General features: G+C 41.1%; 1 protein-coding gene and 1 long non-coding RNA gene across 2 annotated transcripts in view; one reads left to right on the top strand and one right to left on the bottom strand.

The window, feature by feature from the left end:
• Positions 1–724: 724 nt before the first annotated feature.
• The window catches only part of LOC311081937 (uncharacterized protein), a gene marked incomplete at its 3' end in the record, with an annotated part of 28,915 nt that continues 13,509 nt past the window's right edge, over positions 725–16,130 (bottom strand). Inside the window, exons 5-11 of the mRNA XM_084112625.1 lie at positions 7,977–8,063; positions 2,206–2,247; positions 1,841–1,900; positions 1,676–1,686; positions 1,170–1,244; positions 956–1,024; positions 725–835 (exon numbers count right to left, since the gene is read on the bottom strand). Coding sequence (XP_083968751.1) covers positions 725–835; positions 956–1,024; positions 1,170–1,244; positions 1,676–1,686; positions 1,841–1,900; positions 2,206–2,247; positions 7,977–8,063 — 455 coding nt within the window. The remainder of the gene's footprint in view (positions 836–955; positions 1,025–1,169; positions 1,245–1,675; positions 1,687–1,840; positions 1,901–2,205; positions 2,248–7,976; positions 8,064–16,130) is intronic.
• LOC311068204 lies at positions 13,312–14,387 on the top strand. Its single transcript, XR_014603349.1, has 3 exons — positions 13,312–13,379; positions 13,562–14,043; positions 14,143–14,387. It is a non-coding gene; the product is annotated as an uncharacterized lncRNA (long non-coding RNA).

Below are 16,130 nucleotides of genomic sequence, written 5' to 3'. Positions count from 1 at the left end.
TTATTTCATACAATTTAATACACCCATTACTTTGCTCACGCCTTTGGACTCCGTCGTGGTCGAGTATCGAGAGAATAACCAGCACTGTTTTCCAGTTGTAATATATTTGGAGAAGGCATTCGACTGTGTCCCTCGCGGCGTCCTGTGGAGGTGTGCTCTGGGAGTATGGGGTCCGGGGCCCTTTGCCAAGGGCTGTTCGGTCCCTGTACGACTGGAGCAGGAGCTTGGTTCGCATTGCCGGCAGTAAGTCACTCGTTCCCACTGCATGTTGGACTCTGGCAGGGCTGCCCTTTGTTGCCGATTCTGTTCATAATTTTGATAGGATTCAAATTCTATAAATTTTATAGGGGCCGGAGGGTGTCAGGTTTGGGGACTACACGTTTTTTTCTCTGCTCTTTGCGGATGATGTTGTCATGCTGGCCCCCACAGAAATCCAGCGGATAAACAGACTCCAGTCATGGAAGAGGCTTGAGAGACACTAGATTGAGTCTGGCCTGTATGAAAACACATCAGGGCTTCAGTCTCTAACTTTACTGTAGCTGTGATGATATAGATGAGATTCTGTGCTCTGACCAGATGATGATTCACAATAAATCTCATTCATATTCACAGGACATTCAACAAATATCTGCTCGTTCACACACAAATATATAATTCCTCCAAACCCCAGAGAGATGAAAACTTCCCGTCTGCTCCTGATATGATGAGCTCATGATCTGTATCATTAATGTTTATTTGTGAAGGTCTTGTTCTTGTTCACAGAGGCGTAAAGTTCATCCTGAGGTTGATCTTCTCTTCCTCTGATGGCAGCATAAGTCACTGTATCATCATGATCCTGAAAGAACAGCACAGATTCTGTCCATCAATGTTTGAACCCCAGCGATTATTATTATTATTATTAGAGCATGAGCTTCATTTATCTGAGAGTCAAACTCATGTGCTGGTATCTACTCACATTGAGTGATTTTACTGGCTTTGTATTGGAAGAAGTGACCTCAGAATAAGTCACATCATCTGTCTGCTCCTAAACATCAATGCAAACGTGCAGAGAGTCAAGTTTAACACACAGAACACACATCTCACTATAATATGTAGAATAACACAAAAGCTTTTAAATCACATTATTGAACAGGCAGTGAACGTAATGTTTGATGATTTAGTGGACTCACATTGGCTCTTGCAGCGGGAGGAATGGACATGTTGATCGTCTCATTCGTCCCTTTATGATCATTCTCATCTTTGACCTTCAGAACAAACAGTTAAACTGCATGAATGACACTTTATTGAGCTTTAAAGACAGTAATCAGATCTAAATCACTGCATTACTGAACTCACCGCAGAGTCGCCAGTCCCTCTTTTATTATCTGAAAACAAGTGCCTCATGAAATATGAGTATTTATGATGAAAAACACGTGTGCAAAAGACACAATGTTAAGCATTAAGATTTTCAACAATAAGATTTTGTTGAAGCATTAAAATGAATAATAAAAATTATTGTTGACTTGATAACTCTATGAGATTGACTTTCCAGGATTTCTCAGCAGGAATAAACTTCTGTTTGAGAATTTCATATAATCCACGTGTTTCTATGATACTTACAATATGAACATGATGTGTTTGTTTGCTCATCTGAAATGTTTTTAATTGTTGTAAAGGAGTAAATCTGAAAACTCACCAGCTCTTTTTCTGCAGATCAGCCAGAGAAGAGCAAGAAGGAGAACAGCGACTGCAGCGACAGAAATCACTATGACTGAAGAAGAGATCGAGCACAGAGTCAGAGACGGACAGGGCAGATTGGGGACAATTATAGACAAAGACAAAAGACTGTGAGTGTGTGTACCTTGTGTGTTTGAAATTGAATGATAAGAGTCTGTTCCTGGTGTTGTTGTATCAGCTTGAGCTGAAAATGATGATTGGGGACAATTATAGACAAAGACAAAAGCCATCGGCACTGAATGAGATTTCAAATGATTCTGATCTACCTCTGACTTTTGATTAATGTCCTGTGATTTATTTATTGTTTATTGCACTTCTTTCAAGAAACAAAAGGAAAAAGTCAACTCATCTCTTCCATACTGATTATTTATATATGTGGTTGAGTGTCTATATGGTAATTCATTCATATTATCTATATAATTATGTTAGACAAAGCTGTTCTGTGAATAACATCATCAATGTCTTAAAAGCATCAGCATCATCATGTACCTTGTGTAGAAGGATTCACTGCTGTCGTTGAACCAGCTTGAGCTGTAAAAGATGAATGCTTGTTCAGATGATTCATACTGTACAATATTACCATTATATTTTAACTAGAGATGGACAGAGCAGATTGGGGACAATTGTAGATAAAGACAAAAGACTGCATATGTCCCTTGTGTGTTTGTAATTGATGAGTCTGTGCCTGGTGTTGTCGTATCAGCTTGAGCTGAAAAGGATGAAAGTTAGTTGAGATGCATCATAATAATATCCAGAATGAGGAGAAGAAGAGGTGAGGTGTAGCAAACCTAGCAGCTTAAACTTTATTTTAAGTTGACTTCAGACACAGCCTTATGCCGAGATCACACTGAACGATATTAAGCCTGACTGGCAAATCGGTGCTCGTTCACGCGATTGACAATCACACAGTGTGAATTATCAAAGACGCAATCTGAGAGAATCGCAGATGAGTCGCAGACGCCCGTGAGATATTTGGCATGGTAACTATCTGGACCTGTCAGCGATTCACAATCCTGCTGTGTGAATGTGTTCTGACTGAAAACTACATCGGCGATGACTGACAGCCAATGAGAGGGCAAGATACAGGACAGCGGGATGTTCAGGGAGGAGTTATAGACCAGAATATTAGCATTTTAATAGATATATTTACAATAATATCAAACAGAAACAAAGGACAAACATTTGCTTGACCAGCAGCAACACATTGCAAGATGATTGACAGGTCAGTTTGCGTGACCAGATGCATGTAACTAATCGACAGAGAGCAACCATTAAAGACGCAATTGTATGATGTAATAATTTGTCCCAAAACAAGTCTACTCTTCTGCTATGTCAGAACTCAGGTGACAGTGATCTGGTGTGCTGAGTGCAGTGATCAGGTGACAGTACCCCCTCCTCCACGGGCGGCTCCAGATGGCCGGAAACTGCGACGACCTCGACCTCCGGGTGCAGGGCGAGTAGGATGATCTTGGTGGAACTGGGTTAGAAGGGAGGGGTCAAGTATGTCATCTCGAGCTACCCAGGAACATTCCTCTGGACCGTACCCCTCCCAATCGACCAGATATTCTAGCTGGTTGCCCCGTCATCACGAGTTGAGGATGGATTGGACTCTGTAAATGAGCTCTTCTTCAATGACTTCGGGAGGAGGAGGTACTTCAGCTTCACCGGGTACTGTGTGAGGAGTAGACAAAGATTCAGAATTCATGAGCTGAGTCCCACACCCTCTCGCTCTGCTCGAACCAGTGTTAACAGCTGGAACCTCAGATGGCTCCCCAGACCAGGGAAACAGGGGAGGTTGATATCCGAGGATACACTGAAATGGAGTAAGCCCGGTGGTAGACTGGCGAAGAGAATTCTGGCAGTATGACCTCAAGTACTTCCCGATCTCTTGGATCTTACGCTCAGTCTGGCTGTTGGTCTGAGGATGATAACTGGAAGATAAACTGATGGAGACTCCGAGGAGTTTGAAGGCTTTCCAGACACGGGAGATAAGCTGAGGACCTCGGTCAGATGCAATATCTTCAGGAAGGCCGAAATGACGGAAGACATTGTAGAAAAGTGCTTTGGCTGCCTCGAAGGCTGTAGGCAGACTCTTTAGAGGGGTCAATTTCCAGGCTTTGGAAAAATCGGTCGACAATGACGAAATGGAGGTATTGGCTTAAGAGAGTGGATGGTCAGTCATGAAGTCGATTCCCAGATGGGACCATGGGTGATGAGGAATGGGTAGTGGAACCAGTTTGCCTGCTGGCAGTTGATGGGGAGTGTTGGTGATGGCACAGACTGAGCAGCCCTTGAGATATTGGGAGATGTCTTGGGTCATAGAGGGCCACCAATAAAAAGCGAGAGTGAGAAGCGAGAGGGTTTGCTGGCTACCTGGGTGTCCAGAGCCCGGAGAGGTGTGAGCTGAGTCCAGAAGGGGTAGATGACAGGATGTTGGTACATAGATACACCCTTCTTGACCTCCCAGCGGAGAAGGTTCCGTTTGCGTGGCTAAGCGTAAATAGACCAGAGGATGGGACTGACGATCATGGCTGGAGGGAGGATGGGTTCAGGAGTAGTGGATTCCAGATCAGGTTGATGAAGAAGAGAGAGCATCGGCTTTGTAATTCTTGTGTCCAGGTCAGTAAGTAACTAGGAAGTTGAATCTTGTGAAGAAGAGGGACCATCTGGCTTGACGAGGATTGAGACGACAAGCTTCTCTGAGATATTCAAGGTTTCTATGGTCAGTGATTACTTCGAATTTGTGTTTGGCTCCCTCCAGCCAATGTCTTCATTTCTCTAATGCAAGCTTGATGGCGAGGAGTTCCCTGTTGCCGATGTCATAATTCTGCTCCGCCGGGGACAGCATTTTGGAGTAGAAGGCACATGGATGGAATAGTGGGGGGTTCCCCTGCCACTGCGAAAGTACCGCTCCCACTCCTGTAGATGTGAACGGTAGCTCAGGATCAAGATGGATGAGGATGGGAGTGGTGGCAAAAGCTTCTTTGAGGATGGCAAAGGCAGTGGTGGCTTCTGGGTTCCAGGATAGAGACTTGGGCCATGTTTTGAGGAGTGAAGTCAGAGGAGAGCTGAGAAGACTGTAGTTGTGAATGAATCTACGGTAAAAGTTTGTGAAACCACCTTCCACCTTCCTCAGGTCCATCTGGATGCCTTGTTGATTGATGTAACTGAGAATGTGGACAGTGGAGGTGTGGAACTCATATTTCTCTAACTTCTGGTAGAGATGTTGTTCTCTGAGGCGCTGGAGGACCTGCTTCACGTGTTGATGATGCTCAGTAAGGTTCTTGGAGAATATCAGGATATCGTCGATATAGACAATGACAAATCGATGAAGGAAATCTCGGAATATCTCGTTCATGTAACCTTGGAAGACTGAAGGAGCATTGGACAGACCATAGGGCATGACCCTGTATTCGTAGTGCCCAGAGGGTGTCACGAAGGCCGTCTTTCATTTGTCACCCTTGCGGATGCAAATTAAATTGTAGGCACTTCGCAGATCCAACTTGGAGAATATGCAGGCACCATGTAGTTGTTCCAGGGCAGAGGGGACCAGAGGAAGGGGATAACTGAACTTGATGGTTTGTGAGTTGAGAGTCCGGTAATCAATACATGGCCCCATGCCTCCATCCTTCTTCGCCACAAAAAAGAAACTGAAAGCGGCAGGGGACATTGAAGGACGAATGAAATTCTGTCGAAGTGCTTCCTTGATGTACTCCTCCATGGCCTTCTGTTCCGGGATGGACAAAGGATAGATTCGACCCTTGGGTAGAGTCACCCCAGGCAGCAGGTCGATGGCACAGTCCCATGGCCGATGAGGTGGTAATTGCATTGCCAACCGCTTGCTGAACACATCCTGGAATGCCCGGTACTCAGGAGGAATCTTCATCTTCTTATCGGAATCTGGACTCTCAGTGGTGGTGGAATTCAAGGCGACAGATGAAGTTTCTGAACAGGACTGAGAGGGAGGACGAGGAACTTTGATCACGGGCATGCATGTTAGATGACAAGATTTGCTCACCAGAGGTTCGATCTGAGGTTCATGTTGGAGGATCCACGGGCGTCCCAGGCTGATGTCCGCGGTGGATCCTTCCAACACCAAGAACGAGATCCCCTCTGAATGCAGGCAGCCGATGCGGAGCGTCATGGTGGGGGAGAAGTGACAGATGCGACCACGACCCAGCGGCTTACCCAGGATGGTGTGAATCTCTAGGTTCTGGGGACAGCTTTTTCTCTTGACACTGAGACTCTGTAGAAGGTTGTGGGAGATGAAGTTGCTCGCTGAGCCGGAATCAATGAGAGCTTGTGCTGGAACAGTTGAACGGGACGTTACCAGGATTACTGTGGTACAAGTCAGAGCTGCAATTTTAGGAGAGAGTTGAATGGTACTCACCGCTGGGTGTGGAGGTCGAACGGGACAGATGGAGATGATGTGTCCTTCTCTCCCACAGTACAAACATAGATGATTTAACCACCGCCTTTGACGCTCCGCCAGTGTGAGATGGTCAGTATCTACCTGCATAGGTTCTGGTATTGGAAGGGCGGCAGATGGTTCCAGAGGCAGAGGATGCAAAGCGGGTTGAAATGATGAGCAAGCAGTAAGTCGTTGGGAAACTCGGATTGATTTCTGGATGAAGTTCTCTAATCCCATATTATCATCGTGAATAACCATCAGTTGACGAATCTCAGGGTCTAAACCTTGACAATAGGTTGTGAGAAGAGCTGCTTCATTCCATCCACTCGCCACGGCAAGTGTACAAAACTGCAAGGCGTAGGGACCCACCGATCGTTTACCTTGTCGAAGGTGAAAAAGATGATCATGGACGGATAGTGTGGACGTGGTTTGACTGAAGACTACTTTTTTTGAAATGCTGAAGAAATGCAGACAATGACTTCGTAAAGGGAACTTCGGCTTGCCATAGTGCTTGAGCCCACTGAAGAGCACGACCGGAGAGGAGTGAGATCACAAACGCAATGCACGCTCAATTGGTAGCGTAAAGATGAGGTTGCATCTCGAAGTGTAGGTTGCACTGAAGAATAAACCCGCTGCAATCCTCCGCCTCGCCACTGTATGTCGCTGGTCGGGCCATGGGACTGGCTGAGGCAGCAGGTGAAGAAGTGGTGGGTGGTGGAGGAAGTGACTGACGAACTGCGTTCACCAATTCGACGAAGGAATCCGTGGCAACAGTGCTAGTGCTCTGCATGTTGTTGGTCTGGTCTTCTGTCACATCCATAAATAAGCAGATAAGGTAGAGTGTACAAACAAACAAACTTTATTAAAGTGAAGAGTGAGCGATGTAGGATGAGATGAACGATGATTACAAAGCTGATATGGTGAACACTTAGCTGAACTTGAATAATGTCTTTGCAGATGAAGATGATGACTTTGATGATGAAACACAGGACGATCAACGATGGACAGGGACGAAGGGAAACAACTGGACATCAGGTAAGCAGATCCACAGGTAGGTAAGAAGTCTGAACCATGTAGAGACAAGACCAGACACTGAGGTGCAGGAAACAGTGACTTATAAAGGGAGTACAATCATGACTTGCAGGTGCCGGTGATCAGAACTCAGGTGACAGTGATCTGGTGGGCGGAGTGCAGTGATCAGGTGCAGTTGGCGGAAGTGATGGCTCTTTTGACTTAAAGTAAAAAATAAGTGAAGTCGGCCATTTTCTCTTCAGTTTCATCTGAGCTGTTGAGGTGAATGGCAGGACAAACTTTCTATCAATTTAAATCAGTTTATTTCATATTGGGGTCATAAGACACCCAGACTTGATGGATAACTGAAGTTTTATATGTTAAACTTGTTGCCGAGCATTACGAGTGTACGGCTTATTTTGTGTTTCTCTCTTTTTTTGTATATTTGTTTTGTTCACTTTTACATGTATGTTTTTTGATAATTCTGTGAGTGGATGAGCAGTGTTTTATGTCTGTTTGGTGTTTTTCATGGATCTACAGTGAATGCGCTGCATGGATGAGCTCAACATATCGTCTTCATGTGACGCTTTCTGGGAGAATCGAGTGAAAGAACCGGAGTGTTATATGAACACACTACTCTCACTGTTTATACTAAACATGTCCTAGAATATGCATAAGTACGCTAATCGGGACACACCATAAAAGTCCATGAAATGAAACTAAAACAGCAACTCATACTGTAGAATATGACAGTCATATTTTGATGAGTTAACACTGAAGATAACTCTAGCATTATGCTCTGAAAAGCACTGATGTGAGAAAGACAGTGATGATGTACCTTTAGAAACGTGTGTGTTTATAGTTGAGGGATCCTGAGAGTGTGTGATGTGGACTGGATTCACTGCTGTCGTTGAATCAGCTTGAGCTGTGAAGATGAATGTTAGTTCAGATCATTAATACTGTACAATATGACATTCATATTTTAACTATGATCATCACATTACATAAAAAGTTAATATTTTTGCTGTCAAGTTTCAACTCCTTTATCATTTCCAGCATCACGTTTTGGACTGTTACTTCACTGCAGTTCATTAGTTTGAAGCAATGCTTTGAGTTACTCTTCTGTGAGAGTCAAAGAAGCTTTTGTTCCCTCAGTTTGTTCTGGTTCAGTGATACTGATAGACCTTAGTGTTACTGACATTATGTGGCTCTTCTAACACTGTTTTCTCACCTGAATACTTGACAGTGTATCTGACTGAGGTCTTGAGTTGATTTCTGTGAGTAAGCTGACATCTCCACTCTCTGTTGTCATCTTCATTCAGGAGTGTTGTAGTCAGATTGATGATGATACAGTGATATTGATCTGGTGATAATATCTGATATCTGGAGTCTGTCTTCAGATCAACACCAGCCTGATTCACCCACAACAGCCCAAGACCCTCAGAACGAACCAAATCATCACAGGAGAGTCCAGTATATAAATACAACTGACAGGAGAGAGTCACAGAGCGGCCTGGACTGATCTCAGTCTGTGAGGATGAAGATGATGATGATGATGATGGAGACACTGAAACTGAACACAAGACACAAATCACAGACTCTTCAATCATCATCTGATTTTAAAGGGAGAATTTTAAATTGACCTCATAATCATAAACTTACCATGAAGAACATGCAGAAAAACACGTGCATCAGGGTCTTGTCCATTATTTACATATTGTCTGCAGATGTATAATCCATAATCTTCTTCTGTGACGTTCTTGATGTTCAGAGAGCAGTCAGACTCCAGACTCAGTCTCTCATGTCTCTCTGGGTCGTTCTTCTTTATCCCTCCAGTAATCAGTTCAACTACTACTGATTCTGAATGTCTGAATCTGTTATAGTAGAACCATGTAGTTGATTTGCAGTCAGAAAGAGCATTATTACAGGGCAGACGCACATTTTCACCAGAACTGATGAACACATGAGCATCCACTCCACTGGTTCCTGAAACACAGTATATCTCAGTGATCATTATGATATATATTAATACATGAAAACATAAAACATACCAACATAAAAATCAGAAGACTAAAATACATATGTAAAAAAAACTGCGCTGATAAATACATTAGACAATAAATGAGATATGTGCCACTAGATGATGATTGTGACCATTAACAAACAGCCATTGTCATCTGATCCTGTTTTCTTTCAGCTTTTTTGCAATAGCAAATGTATTTAAAGACAAAGCTACCGCAGCCAAATAAAAACTAATGTTCAAAAGTCAAGGGTCCAGAGCCCAACTAAAGCAAACACTGATCACCATCATGGTACCATCACATGATCTAAACCCCTGTCACCTTTTAATAAGAGCTTCTGTAGACGTCTGACAGGAATAAAGTCAGTCTATGGTCGCAAGTTCCGTCGTTACCAATAGAGTTCAATGGACATTGCGATGAACTTGCGACCATAGTTGGCCAACGATGCTTTCGGGAAACGCACCCCTGGTTAGTAATAAGTGAAGCTGGTAATGCTGTTTGTGGAGTTGTTTAATCCTCTTCTGCTGAGATCTTCACAGATTTAATGTCTTTATCTTCAGTTGATTTCATATTTTTTCTGTTCTTCTTGTTCCTCTTTCCTTCAGTGATTCTGCTTGTTAACAGCAGGTGTTCATCAGTGTCTGAATTAACTAAGTTTTTATTCACTCTGTCAAGTGGACTATATTAGTGAACTAATGTAGGGAATAGTGAATGAGGGTATAGGGTGTGTTTTAAAAAAGACAAATATCTCCCAGAATGCATTTGTTTCTATGTTATACTGCTGTTTTAATGGAAAACAGCATGTTACTGTCAAAATGTGGCCATTTGTTACAGTGCACACTGTAAAACATTGCTGTAAAAAAACTGCCACATTTTGACTAACAAAATCGGGGCTAAAATCGTGCAGTGTGAACTCAGCATTAGATTAAATCAACTGAAGATAAAAGACATTAAGTCTCTGAAGATCTCAGCAGAGGAGGATTAAACTGAGCATGTTCAAATGAACTCTTTCCAGACTAATTCCACTAAATGTTGTAAGGGTGGATTTCCTGCAAGACTGACGAATGACTAAAGAAACATTGTCAGCAAGATGGTAGAAAACTGTACATTTCTTGTCTATTCCACCCACTGTCACGACGCGCACACAAAAGGGTAGATCCCATAGCAGTTTAATGGGGTAATCCGTAATCACAAACTAGGCCAGGCAAAGGGTCAAAATCCATACAAAGACAGTCCAAAAACAAGAAACAAACAGGCATGGAACACAGAGGTGCAATCTGACATCAAACAAGGACTCCATGACAAACACTGAAACAGACAGGGTATAAATAGACAGATACAAACAATGTGAGTGGGAACAGCTGAGTGCAATGAACAGTGATGAGTTCAGACAAAGGATTATGGGAAATGCAGTTCATGATGTGGTGGTGACGGTATGGGGAAGAGACCTCTAGTGGACACCCAAGGAACACCAACCAGACACTGTGACACCCACTGCCACTGTAACGCAAAGTTGAGATGTTGCCCAGAAAGATAAAAACAGTAGGTGTCGGAGGAAAAGATACACAAGAGATGGCGTATTTCCCCCGTGTTTAATAAAATTACTCAAACGTCACACTCGTCCGCATACATGGGGATCGAGTGAGAAAAAGTATACAAACAAACATCCAACTCTGGTCACAAATATAAAAGGAAATAAAAGAAAGAGTACAAAGGTTGGTAGAGCGGTTATCTCTTCTCCTCACCTGTCAAATCTATTACTGACACTCTACACACAGTTCTCATTTTACCTCAGATTAACATAAAAGCACAAAGTGACCGTTACCACTTATGACCACTTATACCAACGACGGAAATAAGCGCAGTTACAATAGATTAATATGTGGGAGAGCGTTGCTTAGAGAGTGACAATATTGTATTGCAATAGAAAGCACTATTATACTATATAGCAAGTCAACACAAAATCAAAACTAGTTAGCACATTATTTGCAATTGAAAATAATGACAAGATGGTTATAATTATACTTAAAATAGTTACAAAATAGATGAGATGATAATAACTTATACCATTAATTGTACCCAGCATATATAAAATGTGACCTGAGAGAGAGAGAGAGAGAGAGAGAGAGAGAGAGAGAGAGAGATACAAAAGAAAAGAGGAGGCAAAGAGAGAGAGACCCAATAAAGAGACCCAGAGAATAAAAGAGACAGAGCAACAGTTTCAATCTTCTTTTATCCTTTCCCTGACCATGTAACTAAAACCCAAATGTGAGACGTTCAAACTGACCAATCAGATAATTACAACTTCCCTCACCGTACTAAATGTGTGACAATTCATCGACCCCTGAAGTACACACATCTTGGCCTACAGTGATCACTATCAGCCCCTCTGTGCCTTTAGGAACTACAAATGGTCATTGTGGTAGAAAGAGGGGGTGGAAAACAGTAAAGCAAACGTCTTTGTTCATTTCAAATATCTTGGATTATATTCAATCCTACAATGTCTTTAGAGAGAATACAGATTTCTTTACCTGTGAGAAGTGAAGAGAGAATGATCAGTCCCAGCAGACACAGATCACACTTATCAGCCATTTTGTGTTTCTGTCAGTGTTTCTCTTCATTATATATAGTTACAGCTCTTCCTTTACACATCATCAGCTCCTCCTCTGGTTGGTTACTTCCTCTCATCAAATGAGTGTTTAAAATCCTGCTAGAGTTGCTGTTTAGTGACACAATGCCACAGTGAAGTGTTGCTTTAAGTGTGTGTGAAACGTGTAAGAAGTGCATATATTGTGAACACACTGTCTCAACACACATCTGCCCTGAACAGTTTATTGGCTACTTTTACACACGAGAGAATTACTGTTAGTCTCTCTTCTTTATTTTAGCAGTTTCCCACATGACGTTAAAATCTAGAAATACGATTATTACATTATTAGTGAAAAAATTGTTTTGTTACTGAAAAGGTAATCTATCTATCTATCTATCTATCTATCTATCTATCTATCTATCTATCTATCTATCTATCTATCTATCTATCTATCTATCTATCTATTGTTTTATGGTGTATAATTTTAAACACCTTCTACCTTATTTTGTTTATTCTCAGGTTAGGTAAAGTAAGTCGAATTCGTTCTAAACAATAAGTATATAAATTTCCATATTTACAGTTCAATCGAAAGACTGCTCTGTGGTTTAGTTCAGCTCATTTCTTTATACAGCAGAGACTCACGGCAGGCTGCTTCTTTTTGTATTGATTATTATAATCATTAGTTATTAATTACTCATCATTGATTAGTAATTTTATTATTTCAAAATTAATTGGTTTACATACTAAATAACAAAACGTAATAAAAATAATTAAAAAAAGCATAAAATGAGCACTTCACAAGCCTCAACTGCAGGTGGCAGGCTAGGACAATTGAACTGAGGAGAGGCTGTCCGGGTTTACAGCGGCTGACGTTGACATATTACACTGTACTTTTTATACTTCATATCACACCCCCTTATCACATATTCAACCACTTATAGACAATTTATCCAATCCAAAATCTTGATCTATTGTTAACTCCTTCAGTCCTTCCAAGACCTTCTTATAAAAAGCCCTCCTCTCCTTTGTTCTTCTTTTCCTGGCTCGGATCCTTTGTTGTCTTCTACGCTTAGTCTGTAAAGGAACAGGTAATACTTCCATTTCTACTTTGCTAAGATACATGCTTTCTACTACCTAATGTTATTACTATCTACTGTAGGTTATTCTTGCATTTGATTAAATGCTTAAACATCGAATACAGTATAGTCACTTCTTTCATGCATTATCATAATAAAAACCTTTATAAAACAAGTTGCAGTGTTTTTCTTATACAACACTCTCTCTTACAAAGTTACAATTGTGGTTAATATCATATAAGCCTATACATATAAGGCATTCGTTATTACAGAATAAATTGCATATATTCCACTTACAAGGTTACAATTGTGGTTAATATCATATCAGCCTATACATATGAGGCATTATAATAGAATAAATTGCATATTCACTTAACACTATCTATCTATCTATCTATCTATCTGCAAGGTAAAAGTGACATGGCCCCTTTAAGAGCGTTTCTTTGTGGGCAGAGTTGTGCACACGATTAGATTTCCATGCGCTTTTTAAGACAGGAAGAGCTGTGGTTCGTGTGGGCTACTGGCTTTGTTTTCCGTTTGAGACTTCAAAGAAGGTAATCGCTGTTGCTACTTTCACTCCATATTCTGTATTTATTGTTGCCCCTTAGTAGTGATGGGGAAATGAAGCCCTTAGTAGTGATGGCACTGGTGCTTTCCCCCTCAACTGTATCATAAAATGTTTCATTACTCAAAACTTTTCAACACATTGCACACTAACGACATCTTGTGGTCAAAGGGTGGAGACGTCTCTGTCAGCTGAGAGAGCCAGTGGGGTAAAGACTGACGTCACCCCTCCTACAGCCCTGGAGTATGAGGCAGTCCAGGATGCTTTAGATGTTCTTGCCCCTTTCCGCCAGGATACAGTAGAGCTTTCGGGAGAGAAAAGGGTGTCTGAAGATGCTTAAATCATGCTGTAATGAGCAAGCTAGAAGGCCTCGATTCAAATTTAACATCAGCTGGGTGACAGCCTTGTGCGGAGGGTCAGGGAACATGCAGCACATTTAGAATCAATAAGTGTGATGACCATACCCACGTTATTGGATCCCAGATTCAAAACAGTGGCATTCTTATATCAAGGGAAACTGCAAGAAGCGGTATCAAGACTAAAATCTGAATGCGCTTCTGTAATCAGAAGTTCTGGTCTCCATTCTGCTTCCACCAACACACCCCCAGCTCAGCTGCCAGCCTCTTCAGAAGCAGGGCAATCTGCAAAGAACAGTAAGTAGTAGCCTTTGTTGTGTGAATGTTCACATTAGTGATTAGTACTGTGAACCATTGTTAATGGATTTTTTTTTAACTTTGTACCTTTATTATTAGGTGACCTTTGGCCTCTGCTGGATAGCACGGTTGATCACAGTAGAAGGAGCTCAAGTGCAACAGCAGATGCTACTCTAGAAGTGGACCGATATTTATCAGAAGTGAATCTCACAAGATCTGAGGATCCACTAGTATATTCAGCCCGTTCTCATCCCAAGGCATCATATACTGACGCTTTTGACATTTCGTCTACATCGAACGCACATGGCACCCTTTAGCGTCAATATGAGACGCAGATAGATATGGGCCAGAAGGCGCCTCCTAGCGGTCTAACCCTAAACCTACCCCAGACCTAAATCTACCCATAACCGAACAAAGCTCTGTGCGTCTCATACTGACGCTAAAGGGTGCCATGTGCGTTCGATGTAGACGAAATATCAAAAGCGTCAGTATATGACGCCCTAGGATGAGAATGTGTTGGTATATTGGGCTCAACATAAGCATCGGTCTCCTCATTTATATCAGCTGGCACTGGCGTTTTTATGTTCCCCTGCATCCTCTGTTCCATGCGAAAAGATCTTTTCCAAGGCTGGAGAGGTTTTGTCCAAGAAGAGGAATCGTCTACACCCCAACACACTTGAAACAATTCTGTTCCTCAATAAAAATAATTTGTAATCCTTAGTTAATTTGTAATCCGAGGTCTCAGTGGTTCAGGAAGCCTCATTTTGCCATCACTGGGGAAGTGTCTCTTTATAGTGTGAGTCGGTGATGATGTGCAGGAGCGGTGAATCAGACTTCCGGGGAGAGGGAACGAGTGTGCGGAGCGAGCGGATCTGGTGACTCCGTGACACACTTATTACTACCCAGATTTACTTTATTTCTGGACTCTTATAAACACTGAGCAGTGTTCATTTAACACTGGTAAATTTGCTGTGTAGAGTTTTATTGCACCTGCGTATAATGACAATAAAGACTATTCTATTCTATTCTATTCTATTCTATTCTATTCTATTCTATTCTATTCTATTCTATTCAATCCTTTCCTACTTTATTCTACTCTATTCTACTCTATTCTTTATGGATGGATGAAACATTCACAATAAGATGAATATCATTCATTTAGAAACATGAATTTTCATTTAATGCTAACTTTAAGCATAATTAGTAAAAAATGATCGTGATTTTAACAGTAAAAGACTGTAAAAATGCTACAGTGAAAAACTGTTAATTGGTTAACAGAAAGTTTCCGTACTATATACGGTAAATAACTGTGATAGATCTAATGGTACATTTAATGTCATTTTACTCTAAAATACCGTTAAATTGACAGTTTTTGGAAGTAAAAACGAACAAGTCATTGTATAATTTACAGTGAAAAAACGTAAATTGACATTCCCACAATTCCCTGCGTGACACTTCACATTTGATGTATTTTTGTTGAAATAACTATGTTTCGTCATAGTTTTCTTATTTTTTTTTATAATCAGTTATGTACATTAGGGGTTTATGTTACATTTAATGTTGTTAAATTAATGTTTATTGTATTTTTAAAATTTCATGTGTGTTACCATGATGGTGTTTAATGTTTGTGTGAATGACACTGTGCAGCTTCTGAATATATTATTAACTCTCTTGTAGAAGAACTACTTGTGATGAGCTTTGATCATTCATGTAACTCTCATTACTGCTGAGATTGTTGGTTTGTCAGTGTAATACTATGGTACAAAACAGATATTAATACTTCAATAGGTCATAACATTATATCATATTACTGAAATCCAATGTTAAATATACATGTTTAAAATGTTAAATTTACACGTAACTCCGTAAGTATGTTTACGGTTTGATGTGTTTTTTACAGTATTGTTCTGGTAACCACAGCTGCCAGTTTTTTTCCGTAAAAACAACGGGATTTTTTTTACAGTGTAGAGATATCTGCAGTATGATATATACAAATAATAATGCAAATATCCTCTTATTTTATTGTTCATAAACTGTTAATAGTTTCACATTACAGCATATTTTAATATTTTCCCGTGTCTAATCCG

This window comes from Abramis brama, assembly GCF_963993115.1.
Source record: "Abramis brama genome assembly, chromosome: 1".
Lineage (NCBI taxonomy): Eukaryota > Metazoa > Chordata > Actinopteri > Cypriniformes > Leuciscidae > Abramis > Abramis brama.
Note: the sequence above shows the minus strand (reverse complement) of the source record. Positions and strands in the feature narration are given on the sequence as shown.